Source organism: Ictidomys tridecemlineatus, chromosome 2 (genome assembly GCF_052094955.1).
Source record: "Ictidomys tridecemlineatus isolate mIctTri1 chromosome 2, mIctTri1.hap1, whole genome shotgun sequence".
Taxonomy (NCBI): Eukaryota; Metazoa; Chordata; class Mammalia; order Rodentia; family Sciuridae; genus Ictidomys; species Ictidomys tridecemlineatus.
The window spans coordinates 22,318,253-22,341,599 of record NC_135478.1 but is presented as its reverse complement, the minus strand read 5'-3'; the positions used below and the strand labels follow the sequence as shown (position 1 = coordinate 22,341,599).

General features: G+C 40.6%; 1 protein-coding gene across 3 annotated transcripts in view; it reads left to right on the top strand.

Moving 5' to 3' along the window:
- Entpd3 (ectonucleoside triphosphate diphosphohydrolase 3) overlaps window positions 1-13,009 on the top strand; it is a 33,984-nt gene extending 20,975 nt beyond the window's left edge. For all 3 annotated transcript variants that reach the window (XM_005317405.4, XM_021732400.3, XM_078038097.1), the window contains 7 exons: window positions 1,321-1,471; window positions 3,267-3,426; window positions 4,338-4,571; window positions 8,074-8,346; window positions 8,496-8,606; window positions 9,394-9,531; window positions 11,705-13,009. In XM_005317405.4, the coding sequence (XP_005317462.2) occupies window positions 1,321-1,471; window positions 3,267-3,426; window positions 4,338-4,571; window positions 8,074-8,346; window positions 8,496-8,606; window positions 9,394-9,531; window positions 11,705-11,941 (1,304 nt within the window). In that variant the 3' untranslated portion in view covers window positions 11,942-13,009. The remainder of the gene's footprint in view (window positions 1-1,320; window positions 1,472-3,266; window positions 3,427-4,337; window positions 4,572-8,073; window positions 8,347-8,495; window positions 8,607-9,393; window positions 9,532-11,704) is intronic.
- Window positions 13,010-23,347: the final 10,338 nt, after the last annotated feature.

Sequence of the window (23,347 nt, the reverse complement as noted above, 5' to 3'; positions counted from 1 at the left end):
AGGCAATGTGAGCCTTAGCTACTGTTCACAGTAGCCAGGATGTGGAATCAACCTAAACATTCATTGTTAAAGTAATGGATAATGAAAATGTGTTCTGTATACATAATGGAATATTATTCTGCCCTAAAAAAGAATGAAATCCTTTCATTTGCTACAATATGGATGGAGTGAAATAAGTTAGGCAAACACTGCATGATCTGAGTCCCATGTAGACTCTAAAAAGTTAATCTCATAGAGGTTGAAAGTTCACAGAGGCTGGGGAGAGGGCGGGGGAGCTATGGAAAGATTGCTCAAAGTTAAAAATAACATTCTGTATCTCTCAAAATAGTTGAAGAGAAGATTTTGAATGTACTCACCATAGAGAAATGATAAAAGTTTAGGTGATATATATGCTAATTACCCTGATTTAATCATTGCCCAATATATGTACATAAATCCAGATATCAAATTGTAAGTCATAAACATGCACAAATTTTGCCAGGCACAGTGGTGCATGCCTATAATCTCAGCGACTCAGGAGGCTGAGGCAAGAGGATGGCAAGTTTGAGGCTAGCCTGGGCAACTTAACAAAAGTTTGCCTCAAAATAAAAAAGGGCAGGGGATGTAGCTCAGGGGGTTCAATCCTCATAACAAGAAAAAATAATAATAAATATGTACAAATTTTATGTGTCAATCAAAAAATGAGACAAAATTTTAAAATGGCTTCCAATTTTTACAGGTATAATAATGAAACTCTATGCTTCTTTAAAAGAATTCTTATATTTTAATGATACATACCAAGGTACTGGAATGAAATGATATGTGTACTTTGCTTTGTGAGGAAATAATAAGAGAGAATACAGATGCAATAAGAATCATTTATTCAAGCCAGGCGTGGTGGAGCCACCTGTAATCCCAGCAGCTCTGGTAGCCGAGGCAGGAGGATCTCGGGTTCAAAGTCAACCTCAGCAACTTTGCGAGGCCCTTAAAAAAGAATGGTTGTTCAAACTGGGAGCTTGATGTATGGGCTTCATTACTCCATTCTCTCTTCTTTTATCTATATTTAAAACTTACATTATGAAAACATTTTCTTGAAAGAAAGCCTAGGCTCATGTTTTTTCACCTTTAGTTTGTTCCCTGCAGAGATTGACAGTGGACCCATCACTGTGACCTCTTATGACTTAGCATATCTCCCAGTTTTCAAACTAGTAATTTTGAACCCAGTAATTTCCAAAGCTGATTTTTTTTTTCTGTTGTTGACATTGTTGTTTTAATTGAAAAGCTGTGTCCCTGCTGTTGGTTCTGGGGAATGCTGACCAACACTGATTTTTTGCTTTTCAGGTTCTGGTATCTCCAGCTATGGGAATAACCCTCAAGATGCTCCCAAAGCTTTTGAGGATTGCATGCTAAAAGTCAAGGGGCAGGTCCCAGAGCACCTCCACGGATCCACCCGCATTTACCTAGGAGCCACGGCTGGGATGCGCTTGCTGAGGTAAAGGCTGAGTGGGGCCAAGGAGCTCCCATGACCAAAATAGCCAAGAATGTGTTGAATCTTGCCAAGAACACATCTCTGTTTCTGGGAACAAACCCAAGAGAAAGAAGCTCATATTCTGCCTTAAATTTAGGCTTTCACGATTGGGAAACATTTAGTCTTTATTTTAAAATGCAGAAAGAAACTGTTCTAAAATTGATTCCCTCTACCTTTGTGATTTTACTGAGAACTCTGGAAAAAGAAAGATGACCGACATCTGCTTTAGAAAACAGAAGTGTTTTGACACCGAGAACAGCCGCTAAGATGTGTGATAAGTGGGACCTCTAGCTATGTAGCTTCTTCCCATGCACAAAAGTGTCCCTGAAATCTGCTTTCAAACAATGGGATGTCTGCTTCTCACATCAGTCAAAGCCCTTTGGACTTGTTATGAAACAGACATCCCATTTCATTCCATAAACTCATGCTAAATTTGCAGCTATGAATTTTAGCCCCAGTGGCGTGGTTTTTGAATGTCTCCTTCCCTTCTCTCCCCTCCCCCCCCACCTTTGATAGAGTATTTCCTTAACCTTGCAATAAAAAGAAACATCAAACATAAATCCATTCACAACAGAGGCTGCTCCAAGTGTTGGAAGCGAGGCTTGATCTTGATCACCAGTAGACAAGACTCATTCAGCTCCAAAGGCACTTTGTCCATGATCCCAGTCATGGAAAATTATGCATGTTTGGGCATGAAGAAAATAGGAACAGACAGAAGTGCTTTAACATGATCATAAAGAGAAATCACAGCATGCTCACAGTTGGATTGAGTCTTCTCCATGAAGTGCCCCTGTTCTTGCTTGTGGCTTGAAGCATTGGTTTTTCTTCTTCCTGAGCCAAGAGTAAGCCAGTACCCCCGGGTTTGCTTAAACCACTGATGAAGGGGGAAATAATCTCCCAAGTGAGCTTTCTTTTATAGGGAAAATGGCAGCAGATAGGTGCTATAATAGTTCAATGTCATGGGTGATCTAATAATGCCATGTTGCCTCTCTTCTGTGGGTCAAAATACTGATGTTTTAATCCAGTGACAGCTGTAATGACTCTCAAATCCCCTCAAAATGAAGCCCTCCCAAAGGGTGAAGCAGGCACAGCTGAAAACTCAACCTTATCCGCTTTCCCCCCTGCCTCCTAAGAGATTACTTACACAACCCCCATGCCTTCCCTAGTTTCTCTCTCTCTGTTTCTCTCTCTCTCTCTGTTTCTGTCTCTCTCTCTCTGTCTCTCTGTCTCTGTCTCTCTCTCTCTCTCTCTCTCTCTCTCTCTCTCTCTCTCTCTCTCTCTCTCTCTAGTAATGGGGATTGAACCCAGGGATTCTCAACCACTGAGCTACATCCCCAATTTATTTATTTATTTTTTTACTTTTAGACAAAGTCTCACTAAATTGCCCAGGCTGGCCTCAAATTTGAGATCTTCCTGCCTCAGCCTCCCAAATTGCTGGGATTACAGGTGTGACCCACCACGCCTGACTAGATGGCTCTTTTGATTAGCTGATTGCTAGAGAATGAAACAGGAGCAGGTGGGGTTGGGGAAGACAGATTGTACTTTTATGGAAAACTCTTTTCCTGCTTGGCAGTTTAAGAGGTCACTGCTTTCTCAATTGCCTTGGCAGGCTTCAACTTGCAAAAGAGATTGCCTGTGTATTGCACACATCTGGAAAAATGCCAGCCGGGGGTTGTGGGGGTTTCCCTTATCACCTGAGGGAGACTACTTGACTGTGTCGTCTAGGCACTCAGCCTTTTGTGTTCTGTGCCTCGCATAGGTTGCAAAATGAAACAGCAGCTAATGAAGTCCTTGCAAGCATCCAAAACTACTTCAAGTCCCAGCCTTTTGATTTTAGGGGTGCTCAAATCATTTCTGGGCAAGAGGAAGGGGTATATGGATGGATTTCAGCCAACTATATAATGGGAAATTTCCTGGAGGTGTGTGGAAACAAATGCATGGTTTTTAATCTTGCTGTTTATCTTGTCCCTTGAGGGAGATAGTTTAAGCAGAAATACCCGCCAATGGAGCATTCCTGCCGTGTGTGCACTAGGGAAACACAGTTGCTCAAAAAAAGCATTTACGTAGAGCTGGGTGGGAGGGACCATGGATCATAAATAGGACCAAATGCATGGAGGAGGGGGAATATTGTCACTTCACTAGCTTGTTAGAAATTGGGGAGAGGGATCTAAATTTAATCCTGCTACTGCACATGGACCTTTTGAAGGCTCCACGGCCATCTGGAATTTGCAGCACCCTCAGTCAGTCTGCTTCCCTGAATCCCCAGAGAGAGAGGGAGTCCTCACTCTGTGTTCCCAGGCCTCTTTACAGTCCGGTCCTTACACTTCCTGCTCCTTGGGTGCAAAGGAATGTTATATATGATGCAGAGGATCCAGAATGAGGGCACTCAGATCCTATCCTATCCAAGTCCCATTTTGTCCCCGCTTGAATGTATTTTTAAACTTTTTAAATTGATTGCTGTGGTTAATATTTGGGAAATTTCACATGAAAATCTACACATTGATATCCTCACATCTGCCACTGGAGGAAATGGTCACCATGGACTCCCCTTCCTGCATGGCAACAGAGCGCAGCTTGGGGACTCACTAGCTTGTCACAATCCCCACCAGTCCCCACGCCAAACACCTAATCTGTTTCACTCATTTATGACTCATCTGTGTTATCTGCCAAGCTCCTGGAACCATTTGAATTCACCACCCCTGAAATAAAAGGAGAGAAGTGGTCCTTAATGTTCCCTTCTTAGCAAGAGGAGTTGGGTCTTGGGCGGAGATCCCTGGGCAAGAGATGGTGCCTTTGGCCTTTCTTCTCACTTCCTTTTCCCACTGTGCAGAAGAACTTGTGGCACATGTGGGTGCATCCACATGGAGTGGAAACCACAGGCGCCCTGGATTTGGGCGGTGCCTCCACCCAGATATCCTTCGTGGCAGAAGAGAAGATGGGGCTGAACATCAGTGACATCGTGCAGGTGTCCCTGTATGGCTACACATACACGCTGTACACACACAGCTTCCAGTGCTACGGCCGGAATGAAGCTGAGAAGAGGTTTCTGGCGATGCTCCTGCAGGTACCTGAGCTGGGGGATGGCAGGTATTTCCTTGAGGGTTTGAGCCCAGGGGAGTGTGCCCTGATTTCTAGTGCCTGCCCTTCTCACTTCAGTTGGAAGGTGATTGGAAATAACAGCATTTTCTAATTGGCTCTTCTGTGTCTAAATTCTCACTGTGTTTTTTGACCACTTTCCAGTGAATTTGAGTAAGAAGTCCAGGGAAGATCCAGAGTTCCAGATGCTTTATAAATGATTCAAGACCTGGGATCCCTTTATGGACACAAACTGTTTTAAGCCAATAGCTACATCAGCCTGAGAATTTTGAGACTCCCCTGGGTGCAGACAAAATGATATTAGTGATCACAAGAGAAATACTTGCTAGAAAGAGAGGAGGCAGAGCTTGTGCAGGCACAGTCTTCTTTCGGATGGGTCTATATTAGGCATCTGGATATCCTTTAATAGGTGGGACTGTAGAGCAACCAAATTCCATCATTGTGGTGAAGCCCGGGGGCACAGAAGGCTACCTGGGATATCAGCTGGAAGGCTGCCACTAATATTAACCCAACGTCAGTGCAGTTTGTTTCTTTTGAACTTCAAAATCATTTTAAGTACTAACAAAAAGAAATTATTCATTGAGATTATGATGGCAGTTGTTTTGGCAATTATATTTGGTAAAATTATATTTAAAATATATCAGTTTGGGCTGGGGTTGTGGCTCAGTGGTAAAGTGCTTGCCTAGCATCGTGAGGCACTGGGTTCGATCCTCAGCACCACATAAAAATAAAATAAAGGTATTGTGTCCTCCTACAACTAATATATATATATATATATATATATATATATATATATATATATATATTTGTTTGGTAAAAATTATTAATGATATTAAGAATTTCTATCCAGAATTATTAATATCTTTTCATTTATTTAGTTCTTGGTTTATACCCTTCAATAAGATTTTTCATATGGTAATGGGGATTGAACCCAGGCATGCTCTACCACTGAGCAATTCCCCAAACCCCTTTTTCTTTTTCTTCTTTTTTTATAAGTCTTTTTTATACCTCTGTTTTTATTTATTTATTTTTATGTGGTGCTGAGGATTGAACCCAGGGCCTCCCACACCCTAGGCGAGCGCTCTACCGCTGAGCCACAACCCCAGCCCCATCTTTTTTTCTTTATTTTATTTTGAGACAGGATCTTGGTATGTTGCTAAGGTTAGCCTCAAACTTGTGATCTTGCCTCAGCCTCCTAATTGCAGTAATCAGCTGGGATTACAGGTGTGTGCCACTGTACCCAGCCTTCAGTAAAATTTATAGTTTTCATCATTTCTGTGCCTTTGTTGTTAAATGTAGTTTGTGTGTTTATTTTTAAATTTTTTTACTTGTAATTAACACATTTTAATTCTACAAATTAATGAGATTCATTGTGATATCTCTATACATGCATTTATTATGCATCCACCTCTTGTAGTTTTTATCAGTTTTTTTCATATTTTTTATAGTCTCTGTTTTTTTTTTCCAATTTCAATTGGATTTACATTAAGAACAAATTATGGTGTGGTTTTCTAGTGGAGCTTTTCTCTCAAACCCATTGATTGACCATAGCAGCGTCCTCAAACACTAGGAATGGTGAAGACTGTTGATTTTTGAGCACCTAAATTGTCACATTGGCTGATCGAACTTAATGCCATAACAAATAATTCAAGAACAAAAGATAAATGATAACTAGTATTTACTGAGCTTCTTAGCACCTGGCTTTTCCTGATGCTGGCTTTGAACTCACTATCCTGCCTCAGCCTCCCTAGTCACTGGGATTACAGGCGTGTGCTATCACACCCAGCCCAATCCTGCCTTGGTTTTTATATAAAACAGAACACAAGCCATAAATGCCAAGCCATACATGATTTATACTATTTCAGTCATTTAAAAACTATAAGTCAGATTGTGAAGTTGATACTAAACACCAAGTTGATTGACATGATTTTTTTCTCTTTCAACAAATATTTCAGCCATAAGGTGACCCAGGTATACTAGAATCCAAATTGGCTACAACAATTTGTGAAAAATCACAGGTTTTTTTTTTTTTTCACACCATTGGAGCAGAAAGGGATCTTATTACCTCCTTTGTAGACATGTGAAGATCTTTCTGGAAAACATTCATGGGAGTGAGATTGGATGAGTGTTGAACTATAGAATTCTATGCAGAATCCTGTTACTGACCTTTGTTAGACAATTGCATTATTTTGTTGTGTACCTCAATTTCCCCATCAGTAAAATGCAAGGTTGGGCTGAATGTTGTAAGTCAGATTTTACTGTAGGAAAAGTACTACACTTTAATGGCTCTGAAATTGAATAGAGCTCAAATTCAATTCCTTATAAAAAGGAGTCCAGAAATAGAACCAAACCCAGTTAGGAATTTGCCATAAGATAAAAGAACACTTTACACCACAGATAAGTTTGGATAGCCATCTAGAAAAGGTAAAACCAGGTCCCTGACTCAGTGTGTATTTTTTGTTTGGTTTTTGTTTTTCTTTTTTTGAATGGGGTTGTTTTTGTTTGTTTGTTTGTTTGTTTGTTTTAGTACTGAGGATTGAACTCAGGGACACTGGACCACTGAGCCATACCCTCAACCCTGTTTTGTAATTTAGAGACAGGTCTCACTGAGTTGCTTAGCCCCTGGCTTTTGCTGATGCTGGCTTTGAACTCACTATCCTCCTGCCTCAGCCTCCCAAATCACTGGGATTACAGGCTTGTGCTACCCACACCCAGCCCAGTCCTGCCTTGGTTTTTATATAAAACAGATCACAAATGGATCAAAGATTTATGTGGAACAAGGAGATGTGTGTGGGTGTGTTTTGGAAAAATGATTGGAAACCAGTCCCAATCAACTGCTAGAGGGTGTCCCTAGCAGTTACTAAAAAGAGGCCATCTACACATACAGTGAATGGAAAGATCCCAAAGATATATATTTTAAATAAGAAAAGCAAAGAGACGTGTATTCAAGGTGTTATCATTTGTGTTTTTTTAAAGGAAAGAAAACAAAATATATTTGCATATGCACATAAGATCTCTGGAAGATTACACACAAAATTGGCCATAGTAGCTGCTTTCAGAGAGGACTCTAGTGGTTGGAAGCAGGTGGCAGGGAGCCTTCATTCTCATAATATGCTTATTTGTACCCTTTAGATTATTTGACTAGGTAGAGATTCTCTTCAAAAATGAAAAATTAAAGATAACCTGTTTTCACACCAAAATGGAGTTTCCTGCTTCATAGGGCTATCATAAGGGCTGGATCAAATAGAGTGAGAGAGAGCTCAGCGTTGTGCCTGGTTCAGGATAACTTCACACGCACCTTTCCCATCCCTTCAGGGCTTTCTTAGAAAGCTGGGATACAGTACACCCAGATACAAAATGGTATTTTTTCCCATTTTCTGTCTTGACATTGGAGAGTAGTAATAGTGAGGATTTGCCAAAAGGAATGACTTCGCCCTCCACCTAACACCTCACTCTTCTTGTACCCACAGAATTCTCCCACTGAAACCAATCTCACCAACCCCTGCTACCCTCGGAATTATAGCACCACCTTCACTGTGGACCACATATTTGACAGCCTGTGCACTGAGAAGCAGAGGCCAACAAGTTACGACCCCAGTAGCCTCATCACTTTTGAAGGAACTGGGAACCCATCACTGTGTAGGGAGAAGGTGGCTTCCATATTTGACTTCAAAGCTTGCCATGATCAAGAAGGCTGTTCCTTTGATGGGACTTACCAGCCAAAGGTTCAAGGGCCATTTGTGGTAAGAGCACAACCCCCTGAAAGATCTCTGTCTGTGCCTGTAGAATATGTCTCTCTCCCCTTTCCATTTCTGGTACCCCTTTCTTCTTCTCCACCCTGAAGCCTCCATGTCATATTCCATTCTGGAAATTTCCTCTCTACTTCTTCCAGGCATTTGCAGGATTCTACTATACAGCCAGCGCTTTAAATCTTTCTGGGAGTTTTTCCCTGGACTCCTTCAACTCAAGTACATGGAATTTCTGCTCCCAGGATTGGAGTGAGGTCAGTATTTAAAAGAAAGGTACAGCCAGGTATGATGATGCACACCTATAACTCCAACAGCTTGGGAGGCTGAGGCAGGAGGATCACAAGTTCAAAGCCAGCCTTAGCAACTTAGCAAGACCATATCCTAAAATTAAAAATAAAAAGGGCTCTAGCTCAGTGGTAAGGCACCCCTGGGTTCAATCCCTGGTGCCAAAAGAAAAGAAAAAAAAAGGAACAATGTCAGTACAAGAAATATAGCAACAGAGCCTAAGCAACTTAGCAAGACCATATCCCAAAATTAAAAATAAAAAGGGCTCTAGCTCAGTGGTAAGGCACCCCTGGGTTCAATCCCTGGTGCCAAAAGAAAAGAAAAAAAAAAGGAACAATGTCAGTACAAGAAATATAGCAACAGAGCATATTCCCTTTGCGTGTATGTGTGTTTATCCTGAATTTAGTGTTTGTGCTCTTTTATGTCCACATCTATAAAATCTGGGTAATGAGGGAACCTACTTCACACCCATGTCATGGATTAATTTTTTAACCACATGCAAAATGATAAGGACGGTGTTCAGCACATAACAAGCACTCAGGGGACTTAGGGATTATTATTATGTGACCTTGTATAGGTTTTGTTTAATCACTATATTACATAATCCCATCATTATTTAATATAGCCATTTTTATTACAGAATTCTGGGTGATAAGGTTTTTTAAAATATGACTGTTAACCTTAGGTGTTGTAAATGTGCATTGTAAAGTATACCTGCCCACTCCTCCTCTCAGATGTCTTAAACCTCCTTTTCAGCTCCCATTCCTGCTCCCCAAATTTGATGAGGTGTATGCCCGCTCCTACTGCTTCTCAGCCCACTACATCTACCACTTGCTTATAAATGGATACAAATTCACAGAGGAGACTTGGCCCCGAATACGTTTTGAAAAAGAAGTAAGTCAAGACATAAGATTGTTTTCTCTTCTTCCTCCCCAAAGAGAATGGAAGAAATTTAGACAGTAAAAGGATATTAGAGATTTAAATTTGCTGAGTACAAGCTGATCAGACTGATCACTCCTGACCTTCCTGGGAGAAGACACAGTGGAGACCAGAGTTGCTTACAGGAGACTGTTCCAGTTGAGGAAAGGACTGGAAGGCAAGGGCCAAAGTCTCACTATCTTTATATACCCAGCCTTCAGTGCCAGGGCTAGATCCTGGTAGTTGCTTGGGAAATGTTTGTTGAGTGACAACTAAGTATGTTAAAGATCTGAGCCTTTCCATTCCTGAAAAGAAGTTCTAAATATAACTTGATTTTCAAGAGGATAATAACTAATTGTTCTTCATTTTACACAGATGTCAGATTAAGAGCCAGGCTTCAGGCATGTGGGATTTACACTAGCACATTAGCATGAAGTAAGAAGTTTCTCTTTAAATGAGCCTAGGGTATTTAACTGCCAAAGACTTTAGGGATGGAGAAGATTTTGGCTCAGTGTTATTCATAGACGGACAAATAGACAGGAATGAGTATCAAGTGAACAAAATGTTTAAAAACTGTAATGGCAGCTGTCACGACCACACCTTATTCTCAGGCAGGACTCAACCTTGGGATACATTTAGCCATCATTCCCCAATTCTGAAGGACTTTCTCATTTCAGGAAGGCTGATGTGAAGCCATAGTCAGTCTGTTCAATATCAGCTTTGGCAATAATTAGATTAAACTAATCAATATCCTGCATTAGGCCTGTGACTGTCTATTTTCACATAAGTAAAATTGAGTCATCTACAAAAAATACAGGGATGTCTGGAATCAAGTACTGTTTGTGGCATGTACTCTTTAAGCTTTGCTTCCAAACAAATCTAATTACCAACAGGAAAGTACATTAAAAGAATGGAGAATGGCTTTCTATTGAATATCAATTTGAATAGAGAAAACATGCTAGGTTTAAAATTCTTTCTGCTTAAGAATTGTTTGTGCACCCAAGCTAGTGTTTAAACATGAGGGTATAAAAAGACTTTGGAAGATTTGCCACACAAGGACTTAAATTAAAAATATTTTTTGGTAACAGCAACTAACTAAGAAGAGAAATAAACCCAGGAGATGTTACAAAAATACTGAAAGTAAAAACAAATGGCATTTAAAAAATAAAACTAACACTGAAGTAAAAGAGAAAAGCCCATCCATATAACCCAACTATAGAAAATCTCTAACCTGTTAGAGGAATGGTAACAGGTGACAGTAAACAGGGACATAAGAATAGCCTAAAATTCTTGTTGTGTCAAGGAAACATACAGATATTATTTTTAAGGCAAGAAAAGAGGGAAAAAATAATATGGGAAAATAGCATTAGTAGGAATCACTAACGTAAGATATTGTAAAGAAGTCCAAATAATATCAATATATCATCAGTGGTCTAAACCCACCAATTGAAAGACAGACATTGTCAGGTTAGATTTTTAAAAATCAGTAGATGATTTATAAGAGAAACAGTTATACTTTAAGCATAAGCATATGGAAGAATTTAGAGTTTAAATTTTGTTTTCAATCATCTAGCAAATGCTACCCAAAAGAAAGTTGATATTGTTATTCAATATATGACAAAATGCTCTTTAAAACAAAGAGCATCATTTCAGATGGGGTTACCCCCAATGAAAAATAACTCCATTCACTTTGAATGGTACAAATTCACAACATGTATGTGCCTAATAAAACAGTTTAAAAATATGTAAAGCAAAACTAGATGGAATTACCAGACGAAGTTGGCAAAGTTTGCTTCCCATTTGGACTCATCTCCTGTGCTTAGAACCTCCCTGGGTTCAGCAAATTGCTCATTGTCTTCTTGCTTTAGTCACAGACACCCCTGGGCAATAGGAATGCTTTCACTATTTTTAACTGTCCCTTTTTTAGGCTATTAGAATTCATTCTTCCAACTGTTTTCTCTGCAGTGCTGAAGGTGGGACTCCCAATTCTTTGTAGTACTGTATGGTGTCTGAACATGGGTGAGCCCTTTGACCTCCTCAGGCCACATTTCCCTGTGCAGGCCTTGCAGGGTATACAGTGGTGTGCCCTGGTATAGGATCCCAGCCTTATGCCTTCCCTGAGAACTGAGTCATCTCTTCTACTCCACAGGTCGGGAACAGCAGCATCGGCTGGTCCCTAGGTTACATGCTCAGCCTGACCAACCAGATCCCAGCAGGGAGCCCCCTGATCCGCCTGCCCATACAGCCGACTGTCTTTGTGGGCATTCTTGCCTTCTTCACAGCCACAGCCCTGCTGTGTCTCGCATTTCTTTTGTACCTATGTTCAATGTCCAGGACAAAGAGGCGCTCTGAGCGTGTCTTTGACCATGCAGTGGATTCTGAGTGAGCCTTCAAAGCAGTTCCCGGAGCCCCAGGGTTCCCTAGAACCAGCCTGGGGAGCACCATGCAGTGCAAGTGAAGTGGCTACCTTCAGGAAATACTACTAAAGTCAAACACCTAGGTCACGTGCTGCTTGGATACCGACTTCTGCCAAAATGCCTCTTGGGGAATCCCTCAACAATTCTGTGCACATTGCTCCTCCAGGCACCCTTCTATCCATTTGTTGATCTATTGGGAAACAGAGGAGAGACAGGCCATCCCCCAGAGGAAGAGGAGTTTGAGAATATAACAGTTTTATATGGAAGAATTGACCTCAGGGCTCAGTTTCCATTTTCCCTCCTTCAGTGTTCCTTGTGGCAAGACACCCATTAAGCATTTAATCCACTCATATATCTTACCTTGTGACTTTCTCCCATTGACCCTTAACCAAGACTTTCTTTTAGCAGCCTCATAAGCATCGCAATCCTTCATATTGGTAGAATATAGTATCTGGGAGAGAAGACTCCCCAAAAAAGTGGCCATAGCCAGGCTTCTGTTGTGCAGGTAGAGCACAGAGCACAGAAGATACACAGAAGTGTCCCAAAACACTGCAGCCATTCCCAAAATGGAGCTCCCAGTCGGGACTCTGGTTCCTAGGTTGCAACCTGTGTGAGTATCCTCCTGCACATCTCACCATCAATGCTCTGCCCTCTTCTAGAACTCATTTACTCCTAGTGAGGGTATTGCATTCCAGAACTTATTGCCTTCACTAGGCTTTTGCTTCAGCCTGCCTTTCCATTATTAGCACGTTCTCTGTATTTTGCCCACCATTCCCATAGGCATCTTTGATAACCACGGCAGGCATCCTGTTCTATGATTTGCTCCTTAGTTCTTTCCTAGGTCTTAGGCCTCTCTGCCAAGCAGCCATAAAACTCAACTTGGGGAAAGAAACAAAAGCTGCAGGAATATTTGCCTCCAACGTGAGATAAGAAGAACTTCAGCAAGTGTAGTAGCTACAAACTAAAAGTCAACACTATTTCAGATTGTCATTTGTTAGATGAAAAATGGAATAAAGAACTCTTATTTTGACTTTCAATGTGTGCATTTTTTAACTTGAGTATGATGCTCTTTCTTCTAAGGACTCAGGTAGTATTTATGAGAATTTTTTAAAATTAAGAAATGGAGGGAATTTTTTTAAAAATCATGTGTTAATATCACCCTTATTCCATAGAGTTCAAAGTACTTTCATTATGATGAAACTCCAGTTGAGTCATACATTTCTGTACTTTAATTTGACATTCACAACTTGCCACAAGGATGGCCTCCCAAACCACCTTTGCTCCCATGTCCTTCCCTACATAGACTGTGGGTCATCCTTCCACACACTCAAATAATGCATATTTCTCAATGTCCAGTTCCAGTTCTGTCTTCCATAAAACTTTCCTTGCACACACACATGTGCGTGTACAAACACACACACACATATATGCATACACACAATGATATATATCCTGGACCACTTTCTCAAAGCTAGCAACAGAAATTATTACTTATCTTTTTGTGTGTATACATATGGATTTTTTCCAAAATAGACAATAGGATACTAAGGACAAAACTTGTCATCCGTCACTCACTCATTTATTCAACAGACATCTACAAAACACTTACAATGGGCCTAACACTTTGCCAAGGATGGGTTTGGATGTTGGTAAGTGCTATGAATGTAGAATTTACTCTTATTTGTTGATTAGAGTGGTTTCCATAAATGAATGAGGGATGGGAAATAAAATATAGAGATATCAAATGAACATAGTATCCAAATCACCAAGAGTTAGCAAGAAAAAGAAAAACATGTCTTTGCAAGACAGAGAGTCAAGACTGAAGCATGAAGGTCAGTTCTAGCCAATATTTTTAATCTATTTGGGAACTTGGAATAAGCTAATGAAGTATTTCTGGCTTCTTGACACATTAGGCTCCAACCAGAGCAAGTGCTACATCTGAAATATGTGGTGAAGATAAAGACAATGAGGTATCACAAATTGTGTCTACTTACAATAGACACATAAGAAAGGCCTGGGCTTGGTGAAATCTCATGCCGACACAGCTTAGCTAATAAGTGTCTGGAGCTGGGGACTCTGAGTTCAGCTTCTTGCCCAGTGAGTCTAAAACCCATCACATCACATTTCCTTTCTCATGTGGCAGCTAGGAATTTAGTTTTAGATTTTGTCGTTTGATATGTCAGTTCACATGTGACAGAGGTGTGGCATGTGGCAGGTGTCAAGTCAGAGGGGTGTGAAAATATGTGGAACAGTTGAATATCTATATGGAGGAAATTCAACTCCCTTCCTCACTTCATTTTCAAAAATTATTCCCAGGCAGGTTAAAGACCTTAGCATGAAAGACAAACCTATAAAGTTTTGCAAAAAGAAGGTAGGAGAGAGCTGGGACTATAGCTCAGTTGGTAGACTGCTTGCCTCGTATGCATAAGGCCCTGCGTGCAATCCCCAGCACAAGAAGAAGAAGAAGGAGAAGAAGGAGAAGAAGGAGAAGAAGGAGGAAGGAGAAGAAGGAAGGAGAAGAAGGAAGGAGAAGAAGGAAGGAGAAGAAGGAAGGAGAAGAAGGAAGGAGAAGAAGGAGAAGAAGAAGGAAGAAGAAGAAGGAAGAAGAAGGAAGAAGAAGAAGAAGAAAAGAGAAAGGTTTTGAGGCTTCTTAAACACTACACAATGAGCAGTAGTCAAGAGAGAACACCTGTTACACTGGATCACATTCAAATTAAAAACTCTGTTTGTCCAGCAATACCATGAAAAGAGTAAATATACAAGCCACAGGTTGGAAGAAGGCATTTGCAACATATACTACTGATAAAGGACTGGTTTCCAAATTACATGAAGGACTCCCACATATCAGGGGGAAAAAGGACCACAATCAGATGGGTCTCAATGGTCAAAAGGCTTGAAAAGATAGTTTGCAAAGGAGAAATCAAAGTGTCAAGCAAATGTGTGAAGAGGTGGTCAATCTCATTAATAGATGGGGTGATACAAATTAAAACTACAATGAGATAACACAACATACATTTTAGTTTTGCAAAAATTAAAAAGTCGGGGGCTAGGTTGTAACTCAGAGGTAGAGTATGTGCTTAGCATGTAGGAGACCCTGAGTTAAATCCCCAGGACTTGGAGAAAAAAAAAAAAAAGGTTTGACAATATCAGGATGTAGATAACTGGAACTCTCCTACACTGCTTGTAGGAATGTAAATTAATACAATCTGGAAAACTATGGTATTATTTAATAAGGTAGAAGATAAACATACCAAAAAAACAGAAATCCCAGCCTAAGGCATATGCCTCAGAAACATGCCAGTATACACACCTGTAAATCACTTTGAGCAGCATCTGAGGTGCCTATCCCATAACATGAATGAATAAACAGTGATGTATCTATACGGCAAAAATATCATATGCTGACGAAATGAAAAGAACTGCAAATTCATGCTTAATATGGATGGAACTTACAAGCATAATGTTGAGAGTAAAAATCAAGTTGCAAAAAAAATATGTCCTTTAATTCCATTTACATCATGTTCAAAACAGGCAAAACTAAACATGCACAGAAGGTAAACTGTAGAGAAAAGCAAGGAGATTATTACTCTTAAATTTGGGGGAAGATGAGTTTGTTTGGAAAGGGATAAATGGGTGTCTTAGTTTGCTTAGACTGCCATAATAAAATATCATCATTTCGTGACTTAAGATAAATTAATTTTCTTACAATTCTGGAGGCTAAGAAGTCCAAGATCAAGTCCAACATCGAGACTGGAAGTCCAGTCAATTAAGTTCCCTGCCAAAGTTCTCTTCCTTTCAAGGCCTTTCTTCTGAACTCTGGGGTGGGAGGGAGCTCTCTGATCTCTTCTTACAAGAGCATTAATCCCATCACAGGGCTCCACCCTCATGACCTCACCTACCTGTAATTATCTCCTGAGGTCTCACCTCCAAATACCATCACATGGCAGATTAGGGCTTTCACATCTGAATTTGAAGGACATATTCAGTCCATAATGATAGGGCTTCTGGGGTGACAGTGTGATTCTATAGCAAGGTAGGCATTACAGGTGTTCCTTTTTTGAATCATTTATGCATTTTCCGAATGGGATGTATGACCCTATAAAAATAAAGTTACTCAGGGCTGGGGCTGGGGCTCAGTGGTAGCGCACTTGCCTGGCATGCATGAGGCACTGGGTTCGATTCTCAGCACCACATACAAATAAATAAAATAAAGGTCCATCAAAAACTTTAAAAAAAATTTTTTTTTAAAAATAAATAAAAATAAAGTTACAGATCTAGCTAATGTTTTTCAATCTCTTTGAGCCTTGATTTCCTTATAGATGAAAAGGGAACTTACAAGCAAAACTAAACATACCTACCTCCTGGGATAGTTGGAAAGATAAAATATGGCATTTAGCCACTGCCTGGCACAGAGAGTAGCCAATAGATACAAGTTTAGAAAAGTATTTCTTTCAACCATATATTCATTTATTTGTTTGCTTATCATACATTCACCAGAAGTCTACTATGTGTCAAACAGTGAGCTACAGGACTGAGGTTGTAACAGAAATGAGACAAACATATGTCCTCTTAAAACACATGAGATTTGAAGGCCCTCTGCTGGAGCCCTGTAGAAAATCTTTCCATAAGTGAGTTTCTACCAACACCCATCTAATTTAAAATGCTGGAAAAAAAAAAACACTAGTTCAAAATATTTGTAATATTAAAAAATAACCAGATATTGAAAATTTGATTAGTTAATGTTATTAAGGAATAACTGTTAATCTTTGTTGAGGTGAGACACTGGTTTTATGAATTTCCCCCTAGAATCCTTACTGTTGAGAATCTTATTGAATTTTTTTCGACTGAAATTATATTCTTTTTTTTTTAATTTTATGTAGATGGACAGCATACCTTTATTTGTTTGTTTTTTGTATTCTGTGCTAAGAATTGAACCCAGTGCCTCACATGTGCTAGGCAATCACTCTGCTACTGAGCCACAACCCCAGCCCCTGAAATGATATTTCTGGTGTATCCTGTCAAGATTCCACCAGAACAGGGGCTGGGGATGTGGCTCAAGCGGTAGCGCGCTCGCCTGGCATGCATGCGGCCCAGGTTCGATCCTCAGCACCACATACAAACAAAGATGTTGTGTCCGCCGATAACTAAAAAATAAATATTAAAAAAAAAAAAAGATTCCACCAGAACAATAGAATCAGTAGGAGATACATATTAAGAGATTTATTGCAAGGGATTGGCTTACACAATTGTGGGGCTGGCTAGCCAAGTCCGCACAACAGGCCTTCAGGAAAGGCAGCAGGAACCCTTCAGCATGAGCTGAAGCTGCTGGCCATGGCAGAATTTACTTTTTCTTTCTCAGGCTTTAAGATCTTTTAACTGATTTAATCAGGATGACCCAGATCATTCAGATAATTCCCTTTACTGAAAATCAACTTATTCAGGGTGTGGTTGTACATACCTGTAATCACAGCTACTTAGGAGGCTGAGAGAGGAGGATCACAAGTTTGAGGTCAGCCTGGGCAAGTGTCTCAAAGTAAAAAGATTAAAAGGGCTGAGGATGTCACTCGGTGGTACAGTGCCTGTGGGTTCATTCCCCAGTCCTGCAAAACAAACAACTGATTATGTGCTTTAAACACACCCAAAATATACCTTCACAACTACTCTTAGACTAACAAATAACAGAGGACTGTGGCCTAACCTTGTTAGCATACAAAATTGATCATCACATTTGTGAATTGATGAGAAATAACACAGGAGGGAGGATATAGATAAGGCAGGACTGGCTCATGATTTGAGGGTCCTTGAAGCTGGGATGATGGATACATGGAGTGCTATGGTTTAAATGTAAGGTATCCCCCAAAAGCTCATGTGTGAGACAATGAAAGAAGTTTAGAGGGAAGGAGGGAAAGGGAGAGACAGAGGCAAAGAGAGTGTCAGTCTTTTATAATCTAATCCTTGAAGTGTATCCCTTGGCTGTTGTTATATTCTATGCATTAGAAGGCAGTCACTAGATCTGGCCCTCTCTACAGGTGTAGGGATTATACATAGATATAACTACCAGAAGGCAGGAATCAATTGGGTTCCTTTTAGAAGTGCTACCATACAGGCATTGCAGTCATCCAAACAAGGGATCATGGGGACTTGCACAAGTTTTGTAGTAATGGAAGAGTAGTCTAAATTTGCATAAATTTTAAAGCTACAGCCAACAAGATTTTTTGTCTGGCCATTTGCAGGGTAAGAAAGAGAAAGATCGAGTGTGACTCCAGAGTGTGTGGCCTGAACAAATGGATGGATGGAGTTGCCGTCGACTCAGATGGGGAAAGCCAAACAGTAAAGTTTGAAGGGCTGGGATAGTAAGGATCAGAGCTATGTGGATGCTGATTAAGCTTGAGATAGCTATTTGACAACTAAGTGCATCACAAATCAAGAAGCCATCTTTCAAGGTCTCCATATTTAACTTTTATCATAACACCTTTGAAATCTTATGTTTTAGTAGAAACAATTTTATTCCTTAACTAAGATTGCTGCTAGGGCTAGGGATGAAGCTCAGAACAGAGCACTTGTATGACATGTGCAAGGCCCTGGCTCAATCCCCAGCACTGAAAAAAAAGAATTGCCACTCATTTCTTCAACCTAATTGAATCCACCTAACAAATTTACACCTTCAAAGCTCAATGAATTCTTCATAGAATTAAGAGCATGGCTGAGCTGGGTGTGATGGTGCATGCCTGGAATTACTCCCAGCCAGCTCTGTAGACTGAGGCAGGAAGATCATGAATCCAAAGCCCACCTAAGCAAAAGCAAGCCCTAGCAACACAGTGACATGGTGAGACCTTGTCTCTAAATAAAATACAAAACAGGATTGAAACAGGATTGGGGATGTGGCTCAGTGGTTGAGTGCCCCTGAGTTCAATTACCAAAAAAAAAAAAAAAAAAAAGCATGGCTGGATCATGGTACTACTATGGAGCCACATGACAGAGCACAAGTAATTTAAAATCCCTCACCATTTTCCTTACCTGCGAAATAGGGAAAATAGTATCACCTCTACTCCAGAAACAAAATCTCTAGTTTTTGTAAGAATCAAATAATTTAGGGCTGGGGATATGGCTCAGCAGTAGAACACTTGCCTGACATGTGCAAGGCCCTGGGTTCAATCTCCAGCACCACCAAAAACAAAACCAAAATGAGCTAACATTCATAAGGCACACTCAGAATACTGCCTGATATTTGTTGAAGTTCTATATATATTATCTACCCAAATGTTTTCTATATGTGCGGCTGATTCTCAGCCATAATTCTGTAGTTATTCTCTAGAGATTTAAATATCCTTAAAACTGATGCTGTTCACTGGCAGCTTCTGACCCACTCCAGGATCCCAGGAAATAGGAACAAAGTATGAGGACAAAATTTGGTCAAATATTTGAAGATATTAGGGAATTTTTGTTGATTTTTTTGGTATGATAATGATACTGAGGTTGTGTTTTTTTTTAAAGAGTCACTTTTGAGGCACACTGAAGTATTTATGGTGAAATATCACAGATTTGCTACGAAATAAAACAGAAGAGGGAGTAATGAATGAGCAGTAATGTGTACACGGGAGTTTGTTATATTTCTCTCTCTCTCTCTCTCTCTCTCTCTATATATATATATATATATATATATATATATATATATATATTCTTTTTTTTTAGAAAGATTGACATTTATCTTTTAGTTTTCAAGGGACACAACATCTTTGTTTGTATGTGGTGCTGAGGATCGAACCCAGGCCGCACGCATGCCAGGCAAGGACGCTACCACTTGAGCCACATCCCCAGCCCTATATATATATTCTTCATACAAAGTGTTTTTGACCCAGGAGCTATGCCAATAGGAACTGAAGGCCTAATACAGCTTCCCATGGTATGTATGTGGTACAACTTGGGTTCACAAAATTTGGCTTACTAGGGATTTGTAGCATGGTTCAGTAGTAGAGCACTTGTCTGGCATGCTCATGACTTGGGTTTGATTCCTGCACAAAGACAAATAATTTTGGCTTAATAACACACTAATGACCTCTGAGACAGTATCACTGCTGGTTCAGAAGTACACAAAAATCCTGTTTTCAGGCCCAACACTATCTGTTTTACATGTTGCCACTGTCTTTTTTTAATCCTCCATCTAACTTGTCTCCAGCTACAGTTTTCCTTCCATAGTCTATTCTTACTCTAAATGCCAGAGTAATCTCTAAAACACAAGTCACTCCTCTCCTGAAAGGCTCCTATCTCAAAATAAAAGCTGGTCTTTTCAGGGTCTTCCAAGGTTCCAGATGCATGGCTCCCTCATTCACACCATCCGGCCCTCATTCAGCCCATTCCAGCCTCTTTAGTCCTCTTCACACACGCCAAGAAGGAACTTAACTCCTCTCTCTGCCTGGAACTTTCTTCCCCCAGACATCCATGGTTTGCTCTCTCATCTCCCAGAGGTCCTTAATCAAGTGTCACCTTCTCCTCAAGTCCCTCCCTTCCAATTCTATTTAAAATAGTCATTCTTGCCTCTTTGAACAATTCCACTTTCACAAGCCCCACCTTCCCATGCCCCACCCTCCCTTGTGCTTTATTTTTCTCGGTAGCTTTCATCACTGTATGACACGCTATATATTTGTTTATTGTCTATGTCCACCTAGTAGAATTAAAACTCCATGAGGTGGAACTTTAGCCTATTTTTGTTCACCTCTGTGTTTTAAGTGCCTTGAATAGCTCCTAACACAGTAGGTATTCAGTATTTGAATTAATACATGAGTAAATTAATCTATTCATTGCTTCCTGGTGGCTGCACCAGCATCACTCCCCCCAAGTGCCTTCGTCACTTATTCTGCATCTTTGTTAACCACTACACAGCATTACCCAGCATGTTCTTGTTCTAATATCATTCTTTTTGGGGAAAGGTGTTTCCATGGTGATGCAGGAGCTTTTCATCTATTTAGCAGACCAAGTAAGATCTCTCAGAAAGCTCTTTGCAGCAAGGTTCTATTTATAGTGCTTTTAAGACTCCAACACACATGAACTTTCCATTCCTATCCTGGAAAGTATTTTATCAGTATAGCTAGTTGGGTGATTTGCCTGTAGCTTTTTAGTAGCTATGTTGGCTTGTTTATTTAAGCAGACCTCTTCTGGTGGACATTTACTATATTTAAAAGCTTTGGATATTCATTTTTCTACTCGGAAAATATTTATGGAGGACCTACTCTGTTCCAGGCCCAGTTTTATGCACTTGGCATATATCAGTGGTGCCATCCTGGACTCCTCTTCTATCATAAATTACTCAACCTATTATTTATGTTATAAAGAATGTCAATGGTCTTGATTTTGCTTGATGATCTCTATCTTCAGTTCTCACAGCCCATGGATGCAAAATACATACAGATCCAAAGCAAATTTCTTCTGCTTCCTGGGGAGGAAAGGAGTAAATATTTAGGATCGTGGTTAAATAGTAAGGCATTAGTCCTGGTGGCTGTAGTCATTAGAAAAAGCCAACGTTGGGTATCTGTCCTTGTGCTGAGAAGGGGAAAAAAATAGTGCTAAATCCATGTCTTTTAACATGTCCCCATGAAAAGACACGGATAACACCATGGGCTCCACTTTGAAATATTACACACGCCACAGGTACATCTGTGAATCTGTGTGTCTGCTCATGCATATACAGTCACTCACCAAACTCTCCCAGCTATGCATAATTCTCAAGCCACCCATATCTGTGTCCCTCCTACAGAAACACTACACCTTACCCCAAAACCCCAGACACTCCTACTTCTCTTTCTCTCTCTCTCTCTCTCTCTCTCTCTCTCTCTCTCTCTCTCTCACACACACACACACACACACACACACACACATACACACACACACACACACACACACACACACACACCAGACACTCTTACTCCTCAATGCTATTGCTGCTCACATTTAGACAATTCACTATTTTTCAGATACTCACATCCACATTCCAAGTCAGAGCTGTGCATATTAATACTGAGCCTAGCTCTTTGCTCCCAAGTCCAAGAAGCAGCAGGAACCCAAATGTACAATCTGGAAAGAGCAACATAAGAGTAAGCCCCTTGGGAGTTAACCTTCACCTTTCATGCTAACCCCAGCAGTCATCATGCATGGAAGCCTGTGGACAAAGCCTAGGGATGGCAGAGTTGGTGAGGAGGTCCTTCAGACTTGAGGCCCAGTGGAAAACTAGGGAAATCCTCACAGCTCTGAAGCCTTTAGTGATCTGTTCAAGTTTCATGAGAGTTTTAATGGCCTAAGAACACTTTACTTATTCTTCCCACCCTTGGACAGTTCAGGAAATCCTCCCAAACATAAGGTCTTATTTTCCATCCTTTTCTTTCTACATATTTGTCCTGGAAAAATAGATAAGCACACTATAATTATTTGTCCTGGAATCATGGGAAATTAGGTTACCTAGATAATGGCAAACAGAAAAATCAAAGAAGTGTTCAGTTGGGAAGAGTTTATTTATACCAGTCTTTTAACCTTCTTAATAGGCTTCTAGCAAGACTCTGGGAGCCCAAGAGTCTTGCCCTGGGATCCAAATCAACCCTCCAACCCTCCCTGTAAAACCCCCTTGCATCTCAACATTTCTAAGGTGAACTCACTCTACAAGAGAATAATGAATACCAATCAGTTCAACACAGTCATTTAAAGGGACCTCCTGCCCCACTCTTTCTCAACTCCACCAGGCCACCTGAGGAAAAATGCTCAGGTTCACACAAGCACGGAGGCAAGAGCAAATGAGGTCCAACTTTTGTGAGGGAAAGGCCACCAAGCTATACAGCCCAGCCCTTGTCAAGTTTTGTCAGTCAGCTTTTTATCACTGTGACCAAAATACCTGATAAGAACAACTTAGGGCAGGAAAAGTTTATTTGAGGCTTACAGTTTCAGAAGTTCAGTGCATGGTCAGCAGACTCCATTCCTCTGGGCCAGAGATGAGGCAGAATGGCATGACGGAAGCACATGGTGGAGGAAAGCTGTCAGTTCATGGCATCCAGGAAAGAGGATAGGAGGGGAGAGAAAGGAAGGAGCCAGGGACAGATGTAGTTCCCAAGGCCATGCCTCCAGTAACCTACTTCCTCCAGCCACAACTTACCTGCCTACAGTTAGCACCCATTCAAATTATGACTCCATCAAATGGATTAACCCACTAATGAGGTAACGCCCTCACCTCACCACCCAATTGCTTTACCTCTGAACATTCCCTACATTGTCTCCTACATGAGCTACATTGTCTCATACATGGGGGGACATTCCAGATCCAAACCATAACACACATGAGTTCAACCTAGGCTGCAGCTCTGAGCTGTCAGAAGGCATGTTCTACCAAGAGAAGA